Here is a 27,199-nt window from a genome sequence, read left to right as displayed (position 1 = left end):
TCTAAATTAGTCAACAATGAAATACTGTGTTTCAATGAGAACAGGGGTTACCTAACCCTCTGTATTATATAAAAAACCACATCGTCTTCCAAAGATCTCCAGAGGACTCTTAAAACCACAGTGATGATCATAAGAACACAGCACCTCTGTCCACCAACTGGTGTTGAATGAAAACATTCTCCACACACACACACACACACACAAGCATTTTAGCACCATTTCAGAAATCATCTCTGTCCACATGCCTGAAAACACATATCACATGACCATTCATATCCACTGGGCAAGATGTAAACAGGAAGCAGATTGTCTACTCTGCAGTTAGTTGCTTGGTTACAGAAAATACTATGGAGATAACAAATTTTTGCTTGGACTTTGCTTGGATGGTGACAAAGTGGAACTGTTACTGAAATAGCATGAGTATAACGCAGTCAAGGTGGCAGAAAACAGACTGGGAGTCAGTACAAAGCAAATATGGTGATAAATGCAATACAAAAAGTACTGTCCATCGCCAGAGGAAGATATTGCGGTCGGAAAGAAGAAGAAGGATGAAATCACACAAAGGTATGTGGACCTAGATATAATGTTTTGGCTTGACTGATCCGACTGAACTGGAGAGCAAACACAGGTATCATTGTTGTAATTCTTCCCATCCAGACTAAAATGCAACCCTGGAGTTGTTAACTGGGGAAGCAGTGTTTTCGAAGGTCTCTGCTTTAGGAATTCCAAAACACCAACGTAATGTGCATGCTAGGCATAAATGTAGCAATAGTTATACATTTTAAAATAAATGTGGATGTAGCCAAAGTGAAATAAAGAATGTAAAGTTAGCAAATTGAAATATCTAGTACCCCAAGCACCTGTGAAATCACATTTTTGCCTCCAAACACATCTGACCCACATGCAATCCAATAGCAGTTAAGTTAGCACTAATATTAATAATGCTATTTATGCTACTGCAATACTACAGTAAAAAAAATGTTGTTTTAAATGTTTTATTGATCTCAGCAGTTTTTTCCAAATGCCAGCAATTTGATAACTTCGTCGTCTCCCCACCACTGAACAGAACATTTCATTATTATAGACCTTTACACCTTAACACTAGAGCTTTACATATCATGAGGTGCAGCATCCTCACACACAGAGGTTCAGTTATATTTTAATTTTTTTTTTTATTTATTTATTTTTTTTTTTTACAATTTATTTAACAAAGCCATACAAATACTGTGTGAGCCTGATTTCAGATGGTAACATCATATAAACTAAATAGGGGATGTGAGAGCTCTCTAGTAATTGCCTGCCCTTCCCTCTCCACTCTGGACTTATAAGTCATCACCATGCAGTTTTGCTGCTGTCCAGCAATCTTACAGTACATACTGACAATCTTATGCACTTTGTTTTTATTACTCACAGACAATGAAAAATACAAGGCAATAGAGCAGAAAGTCAGAATACTCTCCACAAAGGAGTGATAGAAATTGACCAACAAAGTTCTGTCTACTCTGAACTTTTTCATTTTACACATGAACTATAGATGCTGCAAACCTGTCTTACAGAGATCATCTTTGTTCAAAGTCCATGCCAGTTTGTTCCTAGGATAAGACAAGGGAATTCCCGCACATTGTTACTTGCAATAAACTTTATAAGATCAACAATGTTTTAGTTGTCAGACCTTTGCCATGTTAGGTGAAAGAACAAATACAATTTCAATAAATACATAGATAATGCCTACTCAGATGAGGCCAATCAGAGGCCAGGAGCTGACAGCACAATCAAACCCTTTCGTTGAAGACAGGTGCTAGGTCAGTGACTTCTGGCAAAAAGTGCAGAAAAAAGCTATCCTTTCATGCTGGCAGGATACACGGTGAGTCTCCATTATCCTGTAACGGCAGGGTCAGGCTTAAACAAGACAACTTAGGTTTAGGGGGTGAAAGTCGAAGTAGGGCAGGTGGGAGGAGTGGTGGATGGGTCCAACAATCACTGAGGCGTCTGTGGCTCAGAAAGTAGAGTGGGTTGTCCACCAATTGGAGTCCACTAATCAGTGGTTCGATCCCCGACTCCTTCAGTCCTCATGCTGAAGCATCCTTGAGCAAGAAACTGAACTCCAAATTGCTCCTCATGGCTGTTTCATTGGTGTGTGAGTGTGTTAAAGACTAATGTAAAAGTGCTTTGAGTGGCTGGAAGACTCAAAAGGTGCTATACAAGTGCAGGTCCATTTACAATTTACTATTTACTGACTTTCCTGTGGGAGGCCAGTGTTCACTTCCCATCTTAATGATAAGCCAAGCCCTGTTCTTTTGTTCTAAACCCAACCACATGTGTGTGTTGGCTAAACGTAACCATGTGCGTTTGTTGTTGAAGGAAAAAAACGTCAATTGTGTTATAATGAGACTGACTGTATACAAACTGTACATTTCCTGTGAAAACAGAAGTCTATTTTGAAAACAGACAGTGCATGTAACAGACTGGCACAACATGGAACGTCAACATCCAACACACCCCTGGTACCTTGCACATCATATGTCGACGTGGAAAGTCCATGACCAAACGTTGGTCAGAATGAGAATGTGTTGCGCAATCAGTCACACAAAGTGTGTGTATTTAGCCTTATAGAGGGCACCTCCCACAAAAAAAAAAAAAAATCATTGTCTGCAATAACTGTATAAATATGTACACTGAATGATATGTTAAAAATACATACAAAAGCAGTAATCATGTCAGGCTACTGGTAAGTCTCAGGGCAAACCGTAGGCCACCCCACAAACACAGATCGAAATGGGCATCAGGCAGACACAATCCCAAGACCAAATAGCCACAATAAGCAACATAGCAGGAAAACATTTCTTTGAAAGAGTATAAATATAGAAATAACTTATAAATGTAGATACAAGTACATATTCTCACAAAATAGCAAAACTAGATAAAAAGACATCATGTTGACCACTTGCATTGACCATGAGACCTTCAATACCTGGGCAGTAGAAAAAGATTTATAATTAGTGGGTCATCTATAACCTAGTAACAACCCTACATAAAAAGAAAAAGGATTTGTCATAATAAATACTTATCAAATGTGAAATATACTGTATCATCTGAAAAAAATGTATATTCACAGCATCACATTAAGAAGCATCTCACCATTCAGACCTTATGGTGACAACGTCTGTAAAGTGCATATTCAGAAGACTTTACGTCTTATCAAGAGCAGGCCAGGGTCACCCCCTCTAGGTGGTGCATTAAGCTTCTCTAACCCATAAAATCTCAGGTAAGAAATGTGATTGTGCTGTCAGCTCATGGGCTCTGATTGGTCTCACTTTAGCAGGCATTGGCTGCCTTTCCCAGATCCAGTTAAGAAGATCTTAGTGCTAAGAGCTTCTTAAGAACACTCTTAAGCCTCCCGCAAAAGAAAAACGTGTTTCTCAGATTCGCACTTAGCTTAAGAAGATCTTTCACTAAGGAGTTGTAAGATCGAGCTGACCCAATCTTAACATACTTCTTAGCGACCAAACCCTCACAGATCCAGCCACGTCAGGCAAAATAATATTACAACGCGTGCCCTCGTTGTACAATAAACACTTTGAATCTTGAATCTATGTGTTTTATGAAGACCCTATGTGAGCTCAAAGCTGTGGCACAAGTTACGCACCAAAATCTGGTGGAATAAAAATAAAAATAAAAATAAGAAGAAAAATAAGTATGAGGAATAACAAGTGTGTTCCTGTATGTGCTCATGTTTGAATCATCATGACTATCACTTATCATAACTTGTCCGCACATTACACATCTGCATGCACATATGAGATAGTTAACTGCACCCAAAAAATATGTCAGGGCACAACAGAAACACATCCACCCTCCAAACCTGCGACATCAGATATCAGGCAACTGATATACGGTGTAATTGCGCTCAGCTGGAACCCCTTGCTGCCTTTTTTTTGGTTTGGCTCTGAAACTCCTGCCACTTCTTTCTCACCGTCACCCAGACTTGCAGGCTGCAGGGGCTTGAGGGAGCCATTTTTTCAGCGATGGCATGCCAAATGTGGTTCTTGGCCACTAAATTTCTTTTGCCTTTTGTTCTGCTGAAGAGTGTGTCCCGCTGCTGCCATACTTTATCCACCAGGATGCCCATCTCCCCTGGGATGAATGCAGGCAACTGCTTGGCCCACTTGCACCCTGCTTCCGCCATTTTGTCTTAATGTGTGCACCTAGCTACCCACGGGTCATTTTATATCTGCATTAACCAATTGCTGTGTATAAACAGGTGTGATTGCTACTTGGACACACCTTTTGGATAGACATGAAATTACACATAGACATGTGCAGCAGGGAATTAGCGCGCTGGGTGGCAGCTGTGTGTCTCCACACATCGGCACATACATGTCACACTAACTCTTTTACAATTGTCAGCATGCTGCCTGTGTGTTTTCATAGTTTATACCTGGCGTTTTGTCTGATTCTCAGTGTAGATTAATATAGTCCATAAATCTGTCAATTTTGTCCATCCGTGAACTGGTCACATTAAGATGATCATTAGCAGAGACAAAACGTTGATGAATGCAAGTAGGATACAATGTGGTCTGGATACACTACAGGTCCTTAAGTTCATTTGTCCTTTCGTCTGTCTTTCATTCATTCATTCATTCATCTTCTAACCGCTTCATCCTCTCGAGGGTCGCGGGGGGGCTGACAGCTGACATCGGGCGAGAGGCAGGGTACACCCTGGACAGGTCGCCAGACTATCACAGGGCTGACACATAGAGACAAACAACCACTCACGCTCACATTCACACCAATTTAGAGTTATCAATTAACCTAGTCCCCAATCTGCATGTCTTTGGACTGTGGGAGGAAGCCGGAGTGCCCGGAGAGAACCCACGCTGACACGGGGAGAACATGCAAACTCCACACAGAGGCAACCCTCTTGCTGTGAGGCGACAGTGCTACCCACCACACCAGCGTGCCGCCCCTGTCTTTCATATTTTTGTTTAAATATAATACATTTCCTCATGATACTCTTACCAAGACTACTTCTTATTTAGTTGTAGTCTTGTTTTCATCATGAAAATAGGTCATTAACAAATATTTATCGTCTTAGTTTTTCATTAGAATTATTAGAACACACATACACACGAGCAGCAGGGAATTAGTGTGTTAGGTAGCAGCACTTTGTGTAACTTATGCACTAATTAAGTGGTGGGTGATCTATTTGCCTGACATCGATTGATTTAGTTTCAGTGGACAGCTCCTGTTAAGAATTTCTTAAAGAGTGATCTTAAGAGCGATCCTAAGAAGGGCATTAAGAACTCATCTGGGGAACACTCTTTTATCACTCTCTTTATTTTAGCGACACGTCTTAGCTAAGACGTTCTTAACTGTGCTCTTAAGTCTTAAGATCAATCTCAACTGGGAAAAGCGGCCATTGTCTATAAATATTTTTAAAAAACATTTTTGATCTTATACATAATCTGATGAGGGTCTGACGACTGGCACATTGTTTCTCTATCGTATCGAGATTATCTCTCCACCCAGTAGTTATATCCTAACTACGGGAATTATCCCCATCTGGGGTAATCGACATGGAAAATTAATAATCTTTAAGACACACCACTTTCCGTGGCCGGCATGCGCCAGGCTATAAAAGCCCCACCTTGCACATGCACCCACTGATTCATTGATTTCTACCTGTTGGAGTCAACAGAGAGAGGAGTTTAGCGTTTTGTCCACTTACTTTCTTTTAGGTGGGAGAGCTGACCTTCGCGGGTCCCTCTCGGGGATAGCTAAACACTGTTTCTTCTTTTTGACAATAAGGAGTGAAACAGTTGAGAGGGGTGCCATGTCCGTGTATTGCAGCTGTCTGTTTACACACAGTTGAGGCATAGCAGCTCACTCAGGCCTGACTTAGTTGGGGGGCAATTCATGACGTCCCTCTGGGGTTTAATTGCCTGCTGGAAGCCAACAGAGTCGGCTTACCTCCACAGTTAGCCACCACGAGGTGTAGCTGGTTTTCCATTTCGCACCTGCGGAGGCTTCCCATTTCCTCATTACAACACATCTCCCTCCAGTAGAAGTGTCAAAGGCAAAGGGAAGTCCATTGCTAGTCATTTGGCAGACGTCCACCAGCCCCTTTTCATCTCAATCTCTGGCTGTCACAGTCCATGCTGCAGCCAGAGGATAGGGCATGTCTGCTCAAACATTCTTGGTGATTCAGCAGGGGCAGGAAGCCCGTCGCTGTGCTAAGGAGGTGTCAGGCACCTTGAAGTGAGGTCAGGGCTGGCAGCAGCCTCAACCGCAGCAGTCCAAGCAACATCACCCTGCTTGGGGGCAAGCTCTCTGCTTGGGGGCAGGCTGAGGTTGGCTGGATGCAGCACGGTGCATCCAGGCTGGATGCACCGTGCTGCAAGTCTAAATGGGGCAGAGGATGTCGCAGTGGCCAGGGGCTACCCAAGGTCATGCCTCAGTCCTAACGCGCCATCACCTCCAGCCTTCCCTTGCTCTCAGATGACATTGGAGGCTCTGGGGGCTGACCCCTGGGTTGTTTCAACAATGACCCAAGGGTATTATTTACAGTTTGGGCTGGCATATCAATGCTCTGGAACTGTGAGCTATTCACCTGGCCCTTCAGCATTTTCTCCTGAGTCTGCAAGGCCATCACGTGCTAGTAAGAACCGACAGCACAGTGGCAGCAGCATATGTCAACAGGCAAGGGGGCCTGGGCTCCCCAATCCTTTGCAGAATAGCATACAGGCTGTGGACCTGGGCAGGGCCATGGTTCCTGTCCGTCAGGGCTATGCACGTGCCCGGATTGGTGATCCAGGGGGTGGACCTACTCTCCAGGGGAGGCCCAAGTCCAGTGGACTGGAGGGGAGATCTGGCACCACTTCGGCAGAGCAGTGGTCGACCTGTTTGCAACCAGGGGCAATTTCCATTGCCTACTGTTCTTTTCCGTTGATGCCATGGCACACCAGTGGCATCAAGGCCTGCTGTTTGCATTTCCCCCATTCACTCTTCTCCCAAATCTGCTGCAGAGAGTTTGGGAGGAGGAAGTGCAGCTGATCCTGGTGGACCCGAACTGGCCCCACATGACATGATGCTCAGAGGTGGTGCTGCTCCTGCCTGGAAGGCCACGGGAGCTCCCTGTCCACTGTGACCCTCTGAGTCAGGCGCAGGGGGCCCTGCTCCATCCCTCTCCACAGGGGCTCAAAATTTGGGCCTGGCCCCTGAGAGGGCTGGTCTGCTAGGCTTGGGACTTGTACAGTCAGTGTCTCAGACCATGCGGAGTGCTTGGGCACCGTTTATGAGGGCTGCATACTCTAACTACTGGGAGCTCTTTGCGTCATGGTGCACAACTAACCGTATTGATGCACTGACATGTGCAGCCCCAGAGGTGCTCCGGTACCTGCAGGGGCTGCTTGAGGTGGGAAAATCACCTTCAACCCTTGGAGACATGGTGGCACCTATCAAGGCTGCTCATACAAGGGATTATAACCTTGCAGATGGTGACTGCAGCCTCATCATTTAGCTCCTGAAGGGTGCACAGAGGCTTGCACCGCAGAGGCTTGCACTGCGCACCAAGAGGCCAGCCATTCCACCGTGGAACCGGAATCAGGTGTTGGCTGCCCTGCAGCAGGAACCTTTTGAGCCTCTGGAGTCAGTCAGTATTAAGTGGCTGTCTCTTAAAGTGTTTTTTCTCTTGGCAGTGAAATCAGCCTAAAGAGTGGGGGAACTGCATGCTCTGTTAGTGGATAAGAGCTGTTGTTGTTGATGCTGGAGTCATGTTGCATCCAAACCCTGTATTCCTGCCATAGGTACTCACAGACTTTCATTTGAATCAGTCGGTGGAGTTGCGACCCTACAACCCCTCCAAGGAGGGTTGTGAGGTAAATATTGTTGAGGATATGAGAGAAAAATGTAGCAAGGAACCAAAGAACCCAAAATATATTACAGTGTTTTAAACACAGAAACACACACTGTTAACTGAGTAGAAGTAGAACTGCTTCAAGCAGGTGTCCATCTTAGCTGATTATAAGACAATGGAGGCCAGTCCATTGATGAGCAAAGAGGAAGAAGGGTGTGTACATGGCACAGTGAGGAGGAGAAGAGAGAGCAGCGCAGCCATCCCTCGACTACTCACTGTAATTACTCTCACTATTTAGAGAGCTGTGAAAGCTTAATTAGGCAAAGGTGATATTTCTGGCTTCCTGCTGTAGATCAGACTGAAGATTACACCTCTCTCAGGGGCAGAGTTACCAAGCCTTCCTTTAGCAGATATATCAGGGCTACAATGCTTTTTTGTTTCATCAAAATGCCTCACCAGAAGATCTGAATTAACGTCTGGGGCAGGGTATAGCCCTTTCAGACCCCTCATACACAATAATGGACATCATATAAATATTTGACTCAGCCAATTAAACATATGCATACGTATGTATATATATATATATATATATACATACATACATACACAGTATATATACTGTATATATACAGTACAGGCCAAAAGTTTGGACACACCTTCTCATTCAATGCGTTTTCTTTATTTTCATGACTATTTACATTGTAGATTCTCACTGAAGGCATCAAAACTATGAATGAACACGTGGAGTTATGTACTTAACAAAAAAAGGTGAAATAACTGAAAACATGTTTTATATTCTAGTTTCTTCAAAATAGCCACCCTTTGCTCTGATTACTGCTTTGCACACTCTTGGCATTCTCTCCATGAGCTTCAAGAGGTAGTCACCTGAAATGGTTTTCCAACAGTCTTGAAGGAGTTCCCAGAGGTGTTTAGCACTTGTTGGCCCCTTTGCCTTCACTCTGTGGTCCAGCTCACCCCAAACCATCTCGATTGGGTTCAGGTCCGGTGACTGTGGAGGCCAGGTCATCTGCCGCAGCACTCCATCACTCTCCTTTTTGGTCAAATAGCCCTTACACAGCCTGGAGGTGTGTTTGGGGTCATTGTCCTGTTGAAAAATAAATGATCGTCCAACTAAACACAAACCGGATGGGATGGCATGTCGCTGCAGGATGCTGTGGTAGCCATGCTGGTTCAGTGTGCCTTCAATTTTGAATAAATCCCCAACAGTGTCACCAGCAAAACACCCCCACACCATCACACCTCCTCCTCCATGCTTCACAGTGGGAACCAGGCATGTGGAATCCATCCGTTCACCTTTTCTGCGTCTCACAAAGACACGGCGGTTGGAACCAAAGATCTCAAATTTGGACTCATCAGACCAAAGCACAGATTTCCACTGGTCTAATGTCCATTCCTTGTGTTTCTTGGCCCAAACAAATCTCTTGTGCTTGTTGCCTCTCCTTAGCAGTGGTTTCCTAGCAGCTATTTGACCATGAAGGCCTGATTCGCGCAGTCTCCTCTTAACAGTTGTTCTAGAGATGGGTCTGCTGCTAGAACTCTGTGTGGCATTCATCTGGTCTCTGATCTGAGCTGCTGTTAACTTGCCATTTCTGAGGCTGGTGACTCGGATGAACTTATCCTCAGAAGCAGAGGTGACTCTTGGTCTTCCTTTCCTGGGTCGGTCCTCATGTGTGCCAGTTTCGTTGTAGCGCTTGATGGTTTTTGCGACTCCACTTGGGGACACACTTAAAGTTTTTGCAATATTCCGGACTGACTGACCTTCATTTCTTAAAGTAATGATGGCCACTTGTTTTTCTTTAGTTAGCTGATTGGTTCTTGCCATAATATGAATTTTAACAGTTGTCCAATAGGGCTGTCGGCTGTGTATTAACCTGACTTCTGCACAACACAACTGATGGTCCCAACCCCATTGATAAAGCAAGAAATTCCACTAATTAACCCTGATAAGGCACACCTGTGAAGTGGAAACCATTTCAGGTGACTACCTCTTGAAGCTCATGGAGAGAATGCCAAGAGTGTGCAAAGCAGTAATCAGAGCAAAGGGTGGCTATTTTGAAGAAACTAGAATATAAAACATGTTTTCAGTTATTTCACCTTTTTTTGTTAAGTACATAACTCCACATGTGTTCATTCATAGTTTTGATGCCTTCAGTGAGAATCTACAATGTAAATAGTCATGAAAATAAAGAAAACGCATTGAATGAGAAGGTGTGTCCAAACTTTTGGCCTGTACTGTATATCTAGTATATATACACAGTATATATAGGGAAACACAGGATTTCCCTCTAAACTGAACATCTGAACATCTATCCTAGAGGAAATGAGCAATCAACACTGATCTAATCGCTTATGAAGGTAGCAGAATTTTATTTATATTATCATTAACGGGTGCCTATCATGCTTTTCTATATTGTGTGTCTTTTTTTGTAAAAGTAATCCTTGTGAGCAAAGACTTTCTTGTCTCATTCTGTACACTGTTTCCAACTGTTTTTACTACTCTGGCTACAGTATGACATCAATGTGCACTGGATTTCTTCCAATGGTTATCTGATCCAGGCACACTACTGCAAGTGTTTACATTAGGTAGCCTGCGCTGCTACATGTAGCTACATGCTAACATCAGGGAAACATGTAAACTTGGTTGTTGAGCCTTTATAGGTGTTTTTTATTTTTTATTGGTGATGCCAAGATACGGACGCGTGAAAATGCTAACCAATCAGAGCAGACTGGGCTTTTTGCGAGAGGAGCTTGAAGAGAGAGGCACTAAAATGGAGTGTCTTAGACAGAGGGTGAATACAGGTGTTCAGCACAGACAGTATAAGGAAAATTGTGTTTTTTGACCATTGAGGCATGTAAACATGTTATAGTAGAAACCTGAAATACAAGTATGAACCCGATATAATAGGGTTCATAGCATAGCATAGCATAGCATAGCATAGTGTAGAGTATTAAAGATTGTTAGTATAATTATCCGACAACATAACGGAAAGGAGAAATGAACGTCTGTGTTTACCTTTAGCTGGATTCGGACATGTTCCTCTGCCTGTTGCTGCTCCCTCTCTCTCCTCGTCCGCTCTTCAGTTTCAATGAGCTCTGCGTCCGTGTACGTCTGTGTACTCCGTGTTCAAATAAATACGGGCCGTCATCAAATTCAAATGGCTCATCTGGATCCAGTTGGTCAAAATTGGGTAAAAATTTAGCCATGATTACTCCAAACAGAGTAACTCCTTGCGTTTGTAAGGTCACTCCAGCGGTGACTTCCTGCAACAACTCAAATCTCATGAGACGTGAGATTTCAGAGCCAGACTTTCATTCTCTGAGTGAGTGTTTTTTTACTTGCCACAACAAACGTCCAAATTTTTACCCGATTTTGACCAACTGGATCTGGATGGACCGTATTTATTCAAACACTCAGTACACAGAAGTACACGGATGCAGAGCTCATTGAAATTGAAGAGTGGACGAGGAGAGAGAGGGAGCAGCAACAGGCAGAGGAACATGTCCGAATCCAGCTAAAGGTAAAACAGACGTTCATTTCTCCTTTCCGTTATGTTGTTGGATAATTATACTTACAATCCGAGCCTATCTGTGTGAAAAAAATGCACTTTTACTGGACATATTTTGACGTTGTTTGATGTTGTCTGAGTGCCATATAATTTAATATAGTGCGCGCTTACAGGCTGCAGGCAGGTCAGCCCAAGCTTCGTACTGGAGAAATGTTAAATACTGAATATCCTATCACTCATTTAGACAAAAGTAGATCGGAAAATAGGGCCCAGGTTGAAAAAATCATTAGTACCCCTATAAGTCTTCTTTAAGGACTTCAACTACCTGGGGATACAGATCGACAACAGATTGAACTAAAAGACCAATACTTTTAGACAGACAGTCTAACAACAACAGACAACTCTGAAGTTGTGTTAGAACAAACTGTTATCTATTATAGGTAATCCTGACCACCCTCCCCACCACACACTGGACAAGACAGTAGAGTTCGTCCTCTAACAGACTGGTTCACCTTTGATGTCAAAAGGGCTGACACAAAATCTTTCCTTCCTAAAGCAATAACTCATAACTGTAACAGAGAAAACTCCACTAACTTTACTCTGTTTGACTACTTCAATAACCTTGCATGTGGTGAATTCACTCATCTTTACACTCCCACTCTACCTCATTGCATTTAAAATACTTCAACAAATTTTTACCTGTCAATTATGCATTGTATGTTATCAAATGTTTATATTTTATATTTAAATAGTAGTTGGGCATATTCACAGTATATTCTAGTATGTTCTTCATCTTGTGCCTTCTACAGATGTACAATATATCTTATGTAAATAGAGTATGTTAAGGTTTTTCCTTTTGAGCATTTTTGTTTTTATTTGTTGTGTTTATTTTTCTATTGTCTATTTTTTTCTATTTTCTATCTATCAATCCATACATCCATGTATCCATCCATCCATCCATGCTTCCATCTATCCATGCATCCATTCATCCAGCCATCCATCAATGTATCCATCCATCCATCCATCCAGCCAGCCAGCCAGCCAGCCAGCCAGCCAGCCAGCCAGCCATCCATTCATGTATGCATGCATTTATCCATCCATTTATCCAAGCATTCATGCATTTATCCATCCATCCATTGCAACAAAAGGTCCTTTTAAATTACATCAATTTAATACTCACTGATCAAGTTTATTTTCTAATATTTCAGGCTTGAAAAATACAGTAAGAACTGTATGTTTATAGTGAAAAAAATGTCTCATGGAGCAAACTGCAAAACAATATTTTAAATACAGAGTACATTGCAGAGGTAATCAAAGAGAGAAATAAAAACTGATTCATTTTTGTACAAGCAGCTACGTATCGTGAAATCCACCTCTGGTTTTAACTGATATGATTTCAGGTTTATCCCACACAACAAGCCCCATCTGTTTCTTAATTAGATAATCCTACTAATGTTAAGGCAAACACCACATCCTGCTGCAGGCTTCATATGATTGTTACATGGCTTCAGTGACAAACACAGCAGATGCACTCCTCATCGTAATAACACCCAGGATCACATTTAAAGGGGAATTTCACCCATTTTCAAAATGCATGCATCGATGGTCTAAGACAGTCCAAAAATATATGTACACCTGACCAACTCTCTCCCAAATCCAAAAACTAGAGTGTTGAAACTCAAATTTGTGATGTCATTTATAAAGCCTGGAGCTACTCCAGTGACACACATTGGGAAACATATTCTAGATGACATGGGGAACATTTTCTGTTTCAGAGCTGAGAACACTACAATACAATAAAGTTCATTTGGCTATTAAAAAAAAGAAAAGAAACATTCTGAGGGTCCACAAAATCAGTCTCCCATTCACTTAATATATGGAGCAGCTCCAGATTTAATACACAATGACATAACAGGCTTTAGACTAACATCTCTGATTTCTAGCTTTATGAGAGAGTAGCATATGTTCACAGATATTGATCGAATGTTCCTATGCCATGCAATTAACATATTGGAATTTGTAATTTAGGTGGTGTTTTCCTTAAATTCATGAATTCAATTTGATTTCCTCTTTTGTCACTGTGCTTTTAATTGCAGATGATGTGATGATTATAGACATTAAAATGATGACATTTAACTTGTGTTTGGCACTACTTATATTCCTGCAGTTTTGTTACAGTGGAGAGTTTTTATGGTAAGGCTTGACTTGAACCTCAGCAGTCAATAATAATAATGCCTTTACATGCCAGCAGAAAAGAAAAGAAATGTTTTTTTTTCCTTGTCAGTACGGTGGCTGTTAGAGGCTGTGACGTCGACTGCAGGACCTCAGAATGCTCTGTGCCATTTTAGAAAGCCAGCCTTGAATTGGCAATAAAATAAAATACAAATGTAGGGAGAACATTGCTAATAGCCTTGTCCTTTCTAAATGTACTCACATGTAAAAATAAGTTTGAATAAAAGAACAAAATAAAAGGCCAGCCCCTGTCTATCATTAATATTTGCATTGGTTAAAAAACACACAAAAAATAGAATTACAGCCTTGCAATAATACAGTCAGCACTGTTTCAAGGTGGGTACCTGAGATCAGTGTAGTTCGATTCAAAATCTGACAAAATGTCTCTCCTTCTGCTCCAGAGTTATGACGCTGAATAGAGAAGTGTTTTTGCAGAGCATTATGATGTCACAGTGAAGTTGACTTTGGGATATAAAATGTCATCACTTCATTGGGTCATCCTATTACACATTTGTGTGAAATTTTTCCAGGATTATTGTATTAATTTCTGAGTTGTGGCCAAAAACATATTTTGTGAGATCAAAGTGACCTTGACCTTCATTCACCAAATTCTAATCAGTTCATTTATGAGTCCAAGTGGACATTTGTGCCAAATGTGAATAAATATGCTCAAGATGTTCTTGAAATATCAGGTTTACAAGAATGAGACAGACAGATGGACAACCTGAAAACATCATGCCTATGGCCTCAGTTATCACAAGCAGAGGCATAAACAATCCAGCATACCATTGTCAAAAAAAACCCTACATTGTTCTAGCCACATTTCAATGTTGGACAAGGGTAAGAATGAAGTTAAAAAAGAAAATGCTTGTGATTATAAAAGATTCAGTTCTTAGATTCATGGTAAATATATGATGTTAGGACAAAAGGACAAAGAGAGTGGATTCTTACTGTAGAGTGGTCATCTCAGTCAGTGATGGCTGTGTGGCTTTCAGGTAGCTGGCCCTGCGTGCCTGAACTTTGGGAGACGGTTTGGGACTCCCATCAGAGTCGCCGCTGTCGTCCTCAGCCATGGCTTTGACATAGCTTCCACTCCTCATCCTCCGACAGGGGATGTCATCCTCCTTCCCCAGCGGAGAGAAGCCGCCCCACTCATCCTGAGGTACCTGACGACCAGGTGGAGAGGACAGAGAAACACTGTCAGGAGGATCCACTCCACTGCAGTCTGAGTCCCAGCCACCAAACTGGCTAACTAAACTGTCCTGATGGTACATGGAACCTATAAAAACAGAGCTAGCATGCTGCACAAAAATAAACACGATACAGAGCAAAATCTAGCATCCAAAAACAGACTGGTCTAAACTGATGGCTGGCATTTTTCTTAATCCACCACTCTTTCACACACATGCATCCATACACAGCTCCCACACTGCTGTGGTACAGTCTGTTGGCTAATTAGCATGGTTCAGTACGTGTATGTGCTATTTCTCTCTGGCTAATTCATGCATCTGCTTTCCAGTTCTCCATCACAGATCAGTGTCTATACGTGAGCACAGGAGAGTGTGTATGTGTATGGGTGTGCGTGCGTGTGTGTGTGTGTGTGTGTGTGTGTGCGCTTATATGTGTCTGCACTGATCTGACCTGAGGGCCTGTGCATTAATTGACAAAGACTTTGTTATATGGGTTAAGATACTGACTGGTTTTACTGACAATAACTGCCTGGATACAAATGCATGAACTGAACAAACTTATATTTACAAATAAATAGAAAGTCATAGCAGTCCAGTTTACAGAGGTTCCCAGAATACAAAATGATGGCAAGAGATAAAAGAGGATCAGGTTCAATCAAATTACAAAATAAATAAATAAATAAATGTTAAAAAAAAAAAAAAAAAATCAATTTGGACTCCCCTCTATGTTATCTATGCAGTCTGATAGTTTTGGTTTTATTAATCCATTTTGAGATATCCCCTCTACTTGAATACAGTGGCAACCCAGTCACCAGAAAAAATGTTGCCATGTATACATAAAACCTTACATGAAACCTAATGTTTCGTTATGTTCATTATGTTAGAAAATGACCAAGGCTTAAAATCACTGGTTTTGCGGGTACAATCCCTGCTGGAAAAGCAGCAATGTCTATTAAAAAAACAAACAAAAAACTGCTGTGTAGTGTGTAGTCAGTGTGTAGACTGTGTCAGTTTTTATCAATAGTCTTTCGCACACTTCTCCATGTCTAAAGGAGAAAACAGAGAAATACAAAGAGAAAACAGCAAATAAAAGGAATCAATAAAGAGGCCTGCAGTTTGAGAGTGGTTAATTGGTGCAATTGGCTAATAACAACTTTCTTATAATAACTGTTTTTCTCAGTTTGATATGGACACTTATGATTCATTTGATATAAATGTGACATATGAGAAAAATATGTTGTTATTAAATAGCAGGTAAATTATATCAGATATGGTGAGTCACTGATAGTAATTCTGAAAATAATAAAAATAAGTTATGAGTTAATATTTGCTTATTTCAAAATGGCTCATTATGGACTAGTACAGGTGTTCTTCCTAACAGTGGAACCAGCAAACATTATCATGAGAGTTTCTGTTTTGTTTCTTCTTTTCAACATTATGGATGATAATGATACCCAAATTACAGAGAGTTAGCCAGTAAAACAACAGGTAACAGCTTTTCATGCATGCCTGCGTTACCACAGCCTTCTCTCACAGTGGACATGTTTACTCATAAAAAGAGAAGCACAGGTGGAGCTAATAACAGTAATGAGACTCCATTTAGCTGTGTCATTAAGCCATGACTGAGAACCAGCAGGCACAACACCAAAATCTTGGAACTGTCGGCACACTTGTATCAGGATACAGCCATTATTAATGTCATTAGTTACACCTGTGTGTGACCAACTCAAATGTCAGGAAACACAGGGATCTATAACAAATGTGGCCTTCAAAATCTTCAAAACTAACCTCACACTTTTCTGAGTAATTAGATTGTGTGTACTCTATTACACTATTGACTGATTTTGGTCCCCGTCTATAGTGTTCATTGCAACAGGCAGCAGCTCTTTGCCTCTTTCTAGAGACCAAGTAATGCTGTTCTCTAGCCCACATGAAAAGGTGCAAAAGAAATGTGATTTCGTATTTTACTTAGTGCCTCATATAAGGCAGAAGTGAAATTTGTTGTTTAAAATGACGATGACAGATGACTGAAAATGTGGCTGAAAGTCAGGGGTAAACTAGAATTACCACCTTGCGTTTGTGCCTACGAACACCAGTCATGTTTCTCTTACAGTTTACATATGTGTCTATGTAAGCATGGATGCTTCACACACATCTTCCCCTGACAGCACAGAAGATCCATACAATCAGCACAGTTTCAAGGTGGACACCCAAGATTAGTGTCACAAATTCAGTATCTGACCAGATGTCTCCCCTTCTGTTCCTGAGATATGATGTCAACTCATCAGTTCATTCTTCAGTCCAAGTGCATGTTTGTGTCAGATTTGAACAAAATTTCCTGAGGGTGTTCTGGAGTTATTGTGTTAAAGAGAATGAGATAAATTTTAGGTCACAGTGACCTTTGACCTTTGAACACCACAGTCTAATCAGGTGATCGTTGAATCCAAGGGGACATTTGTGTCAAAATTGAAGAAATGTCCTTAAAATGACTTATGGTATTGTAATGAACATTCAGTTCATGGGCAACAGCTCTGGTGGACATTCCTGCAGTCAGAATGCCAATAGCTAGCTCCCTCAAAACATGCGAGATCTGTGGTATTATGTTGCGTAATTAAACTGCACATTTTAGAGTGGCCTCTTACTGTGCCCATCCCAAGGCACACCTGTGTAATAATGATGCTGTTTAATCAGGTTCTTTATCACCCGCAATCAGGTTGATGGATTATCTTGGAAAAGTCGAAGCGCTCACTAACACAGATTTTAACAAATTTGTTCCCAAACTTTGAGAGAAATACATCTATTGAGTGCATGAAAAAAAGCCCCAGTTTTATAACTTAAACCTGTGAAAAACTGGAGCAAGAAATAAAGTGCTGTGTTTAAAATCTTGTCCCGTGTACATACAAAGCAGATCCTCTTTCATGGAGTCCACCATATTGTTTGTCTACAATAGCCCATGACAGACAAATCAAACACTGGCTCAAAACGGGGACATTTTTTGAGTTTTCACGCTGGCCACTGTAGTTCTCCTTCATGCTTTGCACACAGGAGATGTTTCAGCTCTGTAACCTCACCACAAGATGCCACTAAATCCTACACACTGGACATTTAAGAAACAGTCTTTAAAAAAGCGGCTCTAGTTTTATAATAAATATATACTAAGCTCATATTGCTTTGAGGCGTACAACAGGTATCAGGGCAGATATTAGTGCAAATCTGAAGTAAATCCAATCAGTAGGGGGAAAAAATTACATGATTACGAAAATTACATTTTCCACCACAGGGTGCGTCAATATATTTATCTATTTCATCGCTTTTTGCTGGATAAAAAGTTTTTTGTTATGACCATCCATTTCATGGACAGGACATAACACAATTATGAAGGAGCCCATTAGCCTACATATTAACCAAACTTATGCCACATTGTCAATGCTGATTAAAATGTGCTGCCGTAGCTTGGAGCAAGTTAGCTAGCTAGCAAATGCTAGCACTCACATTATTGTTCACGGTACAAAATCATTACAGACCCAACAAACATTGGTGATGGCTTCTATTCAACATCAGTATTGGTACAAAAAAGCTGTATAGCTAATGGGCTCCTTGTCCCCTGCTGCCATGTCAAAAGTTGGGAGGTTTGCTATGTCACAAACATGGCAACCACTGAGGGTGAGAAATGTCCATCATTCTACACTCAACTTTTGGACTGATTTGAGTGTGCCAGTAGTACACTGCATTTTCCTGTACTATGCAGTGTGAACACACTTAGCGCAAATGTGCACTCAAATTATTAAGTGTTTAGTAAAGAAGTATGTAATTTGAGACACACAGCCAGTGTTTCTTCCTTACACCATCCAGAATACATGGGCTTCGGCGCTGTGACGAAGCTCCATGGTGTCAGTTTATAAGGCTTATAGGACGTCCATATTTATACAATTCACCACAGCTCATTATTTTTAACTAGCCACGCCTTTTTAGTGTGTTAGTATGAGCTGGAGCAAATACAGCACTATGTGTCAAGCTTGTGAGCATTTACTGCCTTCAGACTAGAGGCCAGAGTGAAAATTTGACAGACAATAACAGAGACTGACAGCAGGAGAATTGCACCGCTATTCTGACTAATTATATATGAATCACAGAGGGGAAGAGGCTGAACTGATCAGCTCGGCTCAATGTCTCTCTCTCTCTCCCCCTCTCTCTCTCTCTTTCTGTGTGTGTGTGTGTGTGTGTGTGTGACGTCAAAGAGACACAAATGAGCAGTTTGGCTATAAAAAGAGAATGCGGGGAAAGGACCAGCTGCAGTAGCATCAGCAGCGCCTCTCACCCACGCACAGGCCTCACTTCCACTGCGGCTCTGTACTCATTCTACTGTAGTGGCTGAGGAACAGTGGAACGCTGCTTTCTATGCTTTACACTGTCATTAGTGTAGATGCTGTTTATTGGAGATTTGGTGCATTTTAAGGTTTAACAAGACAGCCAGTCCCCTATCTATCTGTCCATGTTTTAAGAAATAAGTCTCTCTGCATGTGACATTCACAGTGATGGCGTGTATACAGCTTGTCCAGAGCATCTACTGTGTGTTTTCTATTACAGACTGTAGATTGTTTCCTTGGCAACACTTGGCTGTTTTGATGGCTTAAGGCAGCCGCATTAGAAATAACAGGTACTGTAACAGTGCAGCCAACAGCCGTGCTGGTGATATGCTTAAGATAATATAATTTGCAGATTAAACATTTAAAGCCAAGGAGAAGGGTGGAAGCTTTAAAAGGCCAGTTCATCCCAAAATCAAAATATATATTAAAGTAGTGCTATTTATCAATCTAGATTGTTTTGGTGTGAGTTGCTGAGTGCTGGAGATATCGGGCGTAGAACTGCATGTATTTGACACATATACAATAATATACATTAATATAAAACTGATGTAACAAATGGATGTTACATAGACGTTCCACGATTGCTATCATCTGTGAAACCTTCTGACAATATGTGAAAACAAAGAAATAAAAAAATGAAAAGGTGGCTGGTCTCCATTGTTGTTGAAATTTTTGCTGTTTATTTTATTAGCTGAGGCAATGATCACTAATCTGCCCAAAACACTAGTGTTAAAAAGGTGGAATATTTCTCCTCTAACTGCACAGTGTGTCATTTACAGTATTCCAGGAGACATTCAAAACTGAGCAACAACTGTGTGCTTCCTCTTCCTGTCACCACTCCTGGCATGACTGCAGTATTTTTGAACAAAAGTCTGTATCACAGTTAATGAGTCACACTGCTGCTTGTTGAGACTGACAGCAGGCAAAGAGTCAATGTATTTATATATGGAGAGAGTCTGAGCCACTAACTGATCTCTTTGTCTCTTGCCCACTCAGGTCTGCTGAATCCTGAAATACACAGTCTTTCTGACGATCAGTTCCATCAGCTGGGGTAAGAACAGCCCCAGTTTGTGCTTTTCGTGTATTAGTATACATTTGAATCACAGAGGTAACCAACAGTTTCTCTAAAAGAGAATTAGTCAGCAATGTTTGAATATACCAGCAAGGGTTAAACACTGCAATGTAATGGTCCAGTCCATGATTATGATTAGCTGAGCTGCGTTCTGCATTCTGACACATAGCTTTGAATGCATAACAATTTCAGTATTACTGCATCAGTTAGTCACCTATCAGTAGGATGCAAAGTTAAGGAAGGTAACTGCCAACTTAAGTCTGAATCATTTATCATTCACTAGGACGTGAAACGCTCAGACAGGCAGACCCTGCAAATGTTTGGTGCCCCCCAAAATATTTTGGAAAAGGGGCCCCCAGTGGTGAATCATTCTGGCAAATTTTGCCTTGTCAACTATAAACCCTGATAAAGCACCTATGTAGGCACTATACAGTGTACCACCACAGCCCCAAAAAAACCCTGAAGGTAGATTTATACTCTGGGGTTTCTGTGAAGTGCTATAAGGTTTAGTTGATTCAAAATCACACATTAAACACGGCTTAATAGTGACAATTTCAAACACAAGTACACAGACAAATCACTTGTCTTTTGCTGGACACATTTGCCCACAAACACAACATGCTAATGTTCAAGACACCCAAGGAGGATCCCACTGAGGTTTTATAGAGGTGGAAGGAGCGTGGTAAAATGGTATCTGGCGCAGCCACTGAAAGAGGCTTTTCCTCCTTTGGATTGTAACTGAGAACCCAGCTTCATGTTCGTAACTGTAGCCTGTGTGTGTTAAATCTCGGGTGTGGGTAGGATCGTGGGACTTTAATTAACGGGTGTGGACGGGTGCGGCTTTGACTTAGACATAATGATGGGTAACAGGTTGGTTCTGGTACTGAGCTTTATGGGTATAGGCGGGTGAGGGTTATCAAAAAAGGACCCGTGCATGGCTCTGACCCACTGTGTCCTGTCACTTCAAGAAATATCTGTCATTGCAGCTGCCTAATCAAGCACCTGCCTTTATCTCCATCCAAAGCAGGCAAACTGCATATAAGCTAACTATGGTAAATTAACCATGTCACTTAAGGTAGCTTGCATTTTTTGTTTGTAGCCAACTATGTTCACTTTTCTCTAGCAATGATGTAAGCTGCCAGCTAACTGAGCTCCACTTTAACAAAAATGATGTCACTGGCAAGTGACAACAGCTAGAGGACGCTGATCATAATAGCTGCTGATGGTAGATACATATGAGTTTTTAACGTAACTGCAACATAATGACATTTTTTTTTCTTCCTCCTAATGTTAGGTAGCCTATACTAAAGCCAGTGGGGGTGGACCTCTTTGGCTGCATGTGGCCACAGATTTGTAAAGAAGACAAGTTATTGCATATTTTGCTGTTGTGTGTTTGTGTTTGTTTTTGTTTAAACATTGCCAGGTATATGTAGTAGCCATTTTATCTGCGTCATGGCTTACAATACCCCCTAGCTGTTTTAAAATCATTGTAAACACAGCCTCTCATGGCTCATCGCTTAATTCTATAGTGTAGTGGATAAAATACTATTTCTTCCAGACTAGTCTTCGGGGACTCTGGAAATCCCCTCAGAACAGTGCCACTGTTTTTAAATGACCATCTGAGTTTTTCCAGAGATCACTCGTAAATCATCTTTTACAGAATCTTGTTCGATACATGAAAGGCACAAACTGGGCAAGGGTCAGAAATGACATACTGATGCAGTGTAGAAAGCACTACACCAGACATACGCTTCATGATTATCATGTTCAATTGATAGACAACCAATAATCTGCTGTTTTTTATGTTGAGCTGCTGGAAGTCTATTAATATGGCTCATCTGTGCAGGATGTGTTGTGATTATAGACAGAAGCTTAATGCCAATCAAAAAAGTGTCAAAACAGACACAAAAAAGTGAGAACCACAGGGCAGTGAGTATGACATGACTTCTTGTACAGAATACCAAATTTATCAAGACAACAGGTAAACATGGAGGAAAAGAGTTGGGTGTGCATTGACAGCAAACAGCATCAAAAGCAGATGAAAGTGGGAGCAGACCAGAAAGACATTAGAGAAACCAGGATCTGTCACTGATAGAACCCTGCTACAAATAAAGGCCGGTTCTCTCTGCAGCTGAGCGAAATAAAAGTCTAGCCAGAATCTCACAATTTATGTTATACCTGGTCTTTTGCAGGATCACTCTTGTGTTGGTAATAGTGATGCATGTTATACATGTGTAGGCTACTGTTAAAATTCAACCACACACCATACACACACATTCAAAAACATGGTTATCCCACACAGCACAGTACAGGTAACAAATTAACAACAGCAGCAGGTGCTGGGGAGGCCATTTAACTGTCACAGCTACAACTTAATACACATTCAAATAAGTTGAACCACATCTCTCATTTGAATTATCTGTATCTCTCAGATATAGAATTTATTTGGCAGCCAAAACACATTTAGGGCCCTATTTAGATGGTCTAAAGTGGACGGCGGAGGGCGCATAATCCATGTCGCAAGTGTCATTGCTATTTAGATGCAGGCGCAGTTGTCATTTTCACGCCCTGCGCCCTCGTCGTCTAACTAGCAAATAAACTTGCGCTTCTCTGGGTGTGTTGGTCTAAAAATGAGGAGTGGTCAGGCGCAGTCATGGCACGTTGTTAGTTAGATGACGTAAAAAGCAAATGCGCCAGTGACCAACAAAAACCTGGTCTAAAGTCAACGGCGCAGTATATCGCTGTTAAACAAGTTAGTAATATGCGTGTCTAGGCGGGTGCACAACGCGCGTGCATTCTGCTCAGACACACACGGAGCAGCCACACATATGCAAAAGATAACAAATAAAAATATGATTACAATGTGAAAGGTTATTATTGTGCACATTAAAATATTTATCAGAAACATGTCTTAATGGTCAGTCATTAATCAGAATGATCTAATCACAGTAATAATGATCATCATAATTTGTAATAATGAGAAATGAAATTGTGAAATTATCTGACCACTCAATCATTTTTTTGATTGAAAACCAAAGCCCACACATTGCATTTATTTTAACATGTTATACTAGGCTACATTATATACTAGGCTACATTATATTATATTATTATATTGTTATCTGAGTGTAGAGAGGACACACATGCAAATAAGAGGCAGAACACAGCTCTAGGAAACATGTGAAAACAATTAACAAATGTGGGTGGGGGAGAAAATGCTGAATAGGTCCTAGCTGCAGGATCAGCACCTTGGGGAGCTCCGCAGCAGTCCTGACAGCTGTGCTCTGTAAGATCTTTCTTGTATTAGTGATCCCACGCCTGCTTTACCTCGGGGAGCTTGGGTGCCTGTCTGCTGTCCCCGTAGATCTGGTTCTGATGGGCCTTCACCTCCCGCACAAGGAGATCTGTCCCCTTAGCTGTAAAACGCTCACTCTTTCCAGTTGGTAGGTCCGCCATCTAACTTGCTCTCCACCATGCGCTCCAATCGTGCCTCTTTTAAAGGGAATGAGAGGTGACACTCTGATTGGCTTATTGAATGATACGCCCAAAACACACCCATGACTAATTTACAGAGTAAGTCCAACCCTTTTAGACTCTCCGCCATGGCACACAGTCTAAAAACGCGCTGTCTAACTAGCAAGTGACTGGGACACGCCCATACGCTGCACGCCTGGTGCTTTGTGTTTCAGACCATCTAAATAGGGCCCTTAGTTTGTACTGTCAACAGTAAAAATAGAAATGCAGTTAAAATATTGGTTGTTGACTGTCTCCCAGAAAGTTACATTTAAGTGTGATCCTGTAGATTTGAGACCTTCTCTTACAGCTTTCCATCTGACCAGCCACATTTGCATTTATTTATTATTGTTATTATTATTGTTGTTGTTGTTGTTGTTGTTCACAACCTGAAAATAAGATGAACATAATAAATCAAAAATATGTATTGGATACACTGAAACAACCAAAATGTTTTCACTCCCAACTTGTGAAATACAGCAGCTTGGGCCATCAACTATGATGCGCTGGATAGCTCTAGTGTCAGTTTTGGATGTGTCAGGGATGGTGTATGTTTTTGAAATAAACTTCTGTGTTCACGGAAAATGTAGGGTCCTCAACTATTTTAGGGTTTAGCAACAAAACTACTAGATATGTTTAGAAAAAAAAATATCATGGTTCAGGTTAAAATAAGTACGTTTGTTGTGTAACTTGACTTATACTTAAACATTACGTCAAGTGAGGTATATCACATGACTTAAACTGCATTGTAAAGTTAGAAAAAGACCTCAAGACAGGCTTTTGCTTTTATGTGACACACAAACAGTGGTCTCCTGGGTGAAAGTCCTGTGTTTGTTTGACGCATCCACCACCTCCTGCCTACTCAGACTTTCTTGGTCTTTATACTGTGTCATGGCTGCGGGGTTTACACTGGGGTTAGCTGAAAGCCCAGTACGTCTCATACAGGTGCTAAAAGGGTGCCTTGTGCGTCTATATCACAACCAAGCTGCTGCACTTGACACCCTGGGGTTGATATCACGTTGAAATAACTGTTCTTTACACAACTTATTTTTAATGAGCGACTTAATCCAAATATTGGCGGTCAGAACTAGACAACTAGTCATATGATTAAATCAGTTTTATCATACTGTATGATTAAAGTTTAACTGGGAGGTTTGGATTACTGAAACAGACGTGATAGGATCAGCTGAGCGTTTCATCAAAGAGGACTCACCACTCTTTGTCTTGTTAAACTAAAAAAAAAAAAGCTCAGTCCGGCCTGTAACCACTGGTTACAGGCTGCCACACCGGACAGGAACTGTAACCAAATAACGGCCTGGTGCAGGTCGGTGCAAAAAAACAAAAACAAAATAAAAGCCTTGAGCAAATAGCCCCTGGTTCTTTTAAATGCCTGGGGTCAAAATCGATTTTGTCAAATAAACGCCCGGGCTACTATTTGGAATTCAGGATTTTACTTTTCAGCAAACTCCTCCGGTAATTTCATTAAAAGGCATGGCATATAGGTCCACAGTAGCTTATTATTATTTATTTATTGGGTTTTTTAAGAGTGGTCTACAATGAGTAGCCTACCGGGCCATCAAATCACAGCATCCGCGGTGAGAGGACACAATCTTTGTTATATCGAGATAGCAAAATAATAAATTAAAAAAAAATACATGGCCGTTCTCGTATTCCGTACTGGACAGCTATGTTGTCAATGTAATAATATGTCGGTTATGCCCAGGTATTGAATCAAATGTGTTTTAAGACATTTTTGCTTAGTTCACCTTATTGTCTATTTGTCTCATTGTGTTTTATGGTCACGGTGATGTGAATAGCGCTGTTTCAGCTCATTTCTGCTCATTTCTGCTCACTTTTGAGGACTTCCGGGTCTGATTTCCTCTGTTGAATGAAACCATGGCGACACGAAATGTGGGTACCTTATTGGTGTAGCGCGATCACGTGACGGCCGTGCCACCACTCGCGTATTAAATCTCATTATGCTCAGGCAGAACTGATCATTACACTCAGACGGAACAAGTGCCGAATTACGACCCTGATCACAGGACTCTTGCGGGGTTATGAGCTATATCGGCTGCTGATATTAGCAAAAAACGTGCATCAGCATCGGATCGGACTGCATGGAAAAATGCCGATCCAAGAAGTCCCATCCAGTTTTTTACAGAGTCCGATCCATGTTTTCCGGCCAGCCCAGCGCTCCTTGATTCAAGCAGTCCATTCCAGTGATCCGCTCCAGCTCTTACTATCAATCCACCAGGCTAGCATGCAGATGGCAGACACACATGGAGGGTAGGAAGAGCAGCAGTCAATTTAGTTAACTGACTAGTTGTCTTCTGTTCTGGTTTTTTGAGAGTGATATTTTTATTTGGTTTACACTCTTACTTACGGAAGCCCTGAAAGGCAAGGTGAAAAAAAAAAAAAAAACGGGGCAATGTCAAAGTTTATCTCGTACGTACGGGATATTAAGTCATACGTATGAGATATTAAGTCATACGTACGAGATATTAAGTCATACGTACGAGATAAGTCGCAATTATTTTTTTTTTTCACTTTGCCTTTCAGGGGCACTGGCCCAGTTATTTTGGAGGGGAAAAAAAAAATGAAACGACAGGTTTTACCTTCTCAGTTACTTTGACTACAAATACCTGCTGTAAACCATAATGGGACAGAGAGATTTCTCCATAAAATATTTATATGACATAATTCTATATAGAATTATGTCATATAAATATTTTATGGAGAAATCTCTCTGTCCCATTATTTATATGACATAATTCTATATAGAATTATGTCATATAAATATTTTATGGAGAAATCTCTCTGTCCCATTATGGTTTACAGCAGGTATTTGTAGTCAAAGTAACTGAGAAGGTAAAACCTGTCGTTTCATTTTTTTTTTCCCCTCCAAAATAACTGGGCCAGTGCCCCTGAAAGGCAAAGTGAAAAAAAAAAATAATTGCGACTTATCTCGTACGTATGACTTAATATCTCGTACGTATGACTTAATATCTCATACGTATGACTTAATATCCCGTACGTACGAGATAAACTTTGACATTGCCCCGTTTTTTTTTTTTTTTTCACCTTGCCTTTCAGGGCTTCCGTACTTACTGTTTAAGTAAAGAGCACTGATGGCATTGTTTTGGGCACAATTAGTGAAATTGGAGCCATGGATGGACTATTGCTTGTTTATTAAACAGTTGTACAATATTGTGTGCCTGTGCACCAGGCTGGCACTGACACTAATAAAATGACTGAAAAGGAAAGGCTGCATTGTTTGTTAAATGCCAACAATGTCTTGTGGTATTAATCTTTTTTTATATATTAGGGGGCCAAAGCACAAGTGTGTGGAGTCTTGCTGCTATTTTAATTTCAGTGTTAGACATTTTAAAGATTTCTTGTGTTGATTTATTTTCTATTTATTAGGGGGCCAAAGCAGCCAA

The 27,199-nt window shown here is 41.1% G+C and overlaps 1 protein-coding gene across 4 annotated transcripts in view; it reads right to left on the bottom strand.

The window, feature by feature from the left end:
- The window catches only part of LOC125902782 (disks large-associated protein 1-like), a 211,755-nt gene that overhangs the window by 76,102 nt on the left and 108,454 nt on the right, over positions 1 to 27,199 (bottom strand). For all 4 annotated transcript variants that reach the window (XM_049599376.1, XM_049599372.1, XM_049599374.1 and 1 more), the window contains exon 4: positions 14,566 to 14,780. In XM_049599376.1, coding sequence (XP_049455333.1) covers positions 14,566 to 14,780 — 215 coding nt within the window. The remainder of the gene's footprint in view (positions 1 to 14,565; positions 14,781 to 27,199) is intronic.

The sequence above is a fragment of the Epinephelus fuscoguttatus genome, linkage group LG15, assembly GCF_011397635.1.
Source record: "Epinephelus fuscoguttatus linkage group LG15, E.fuscoguttatus.final_Chr_v1".
NCBI lineage: Eukaryota > Metazoa > Chordata > Actinopteri > Perciformes > Serranidae > Epinephelus > Epinephelus fuscoguttatus.
The sequence above is the reverse complement of the archived record's forward strand: the minus strand, read 5'-3'. Positions and strand labels throughout refer to the sequence as shown.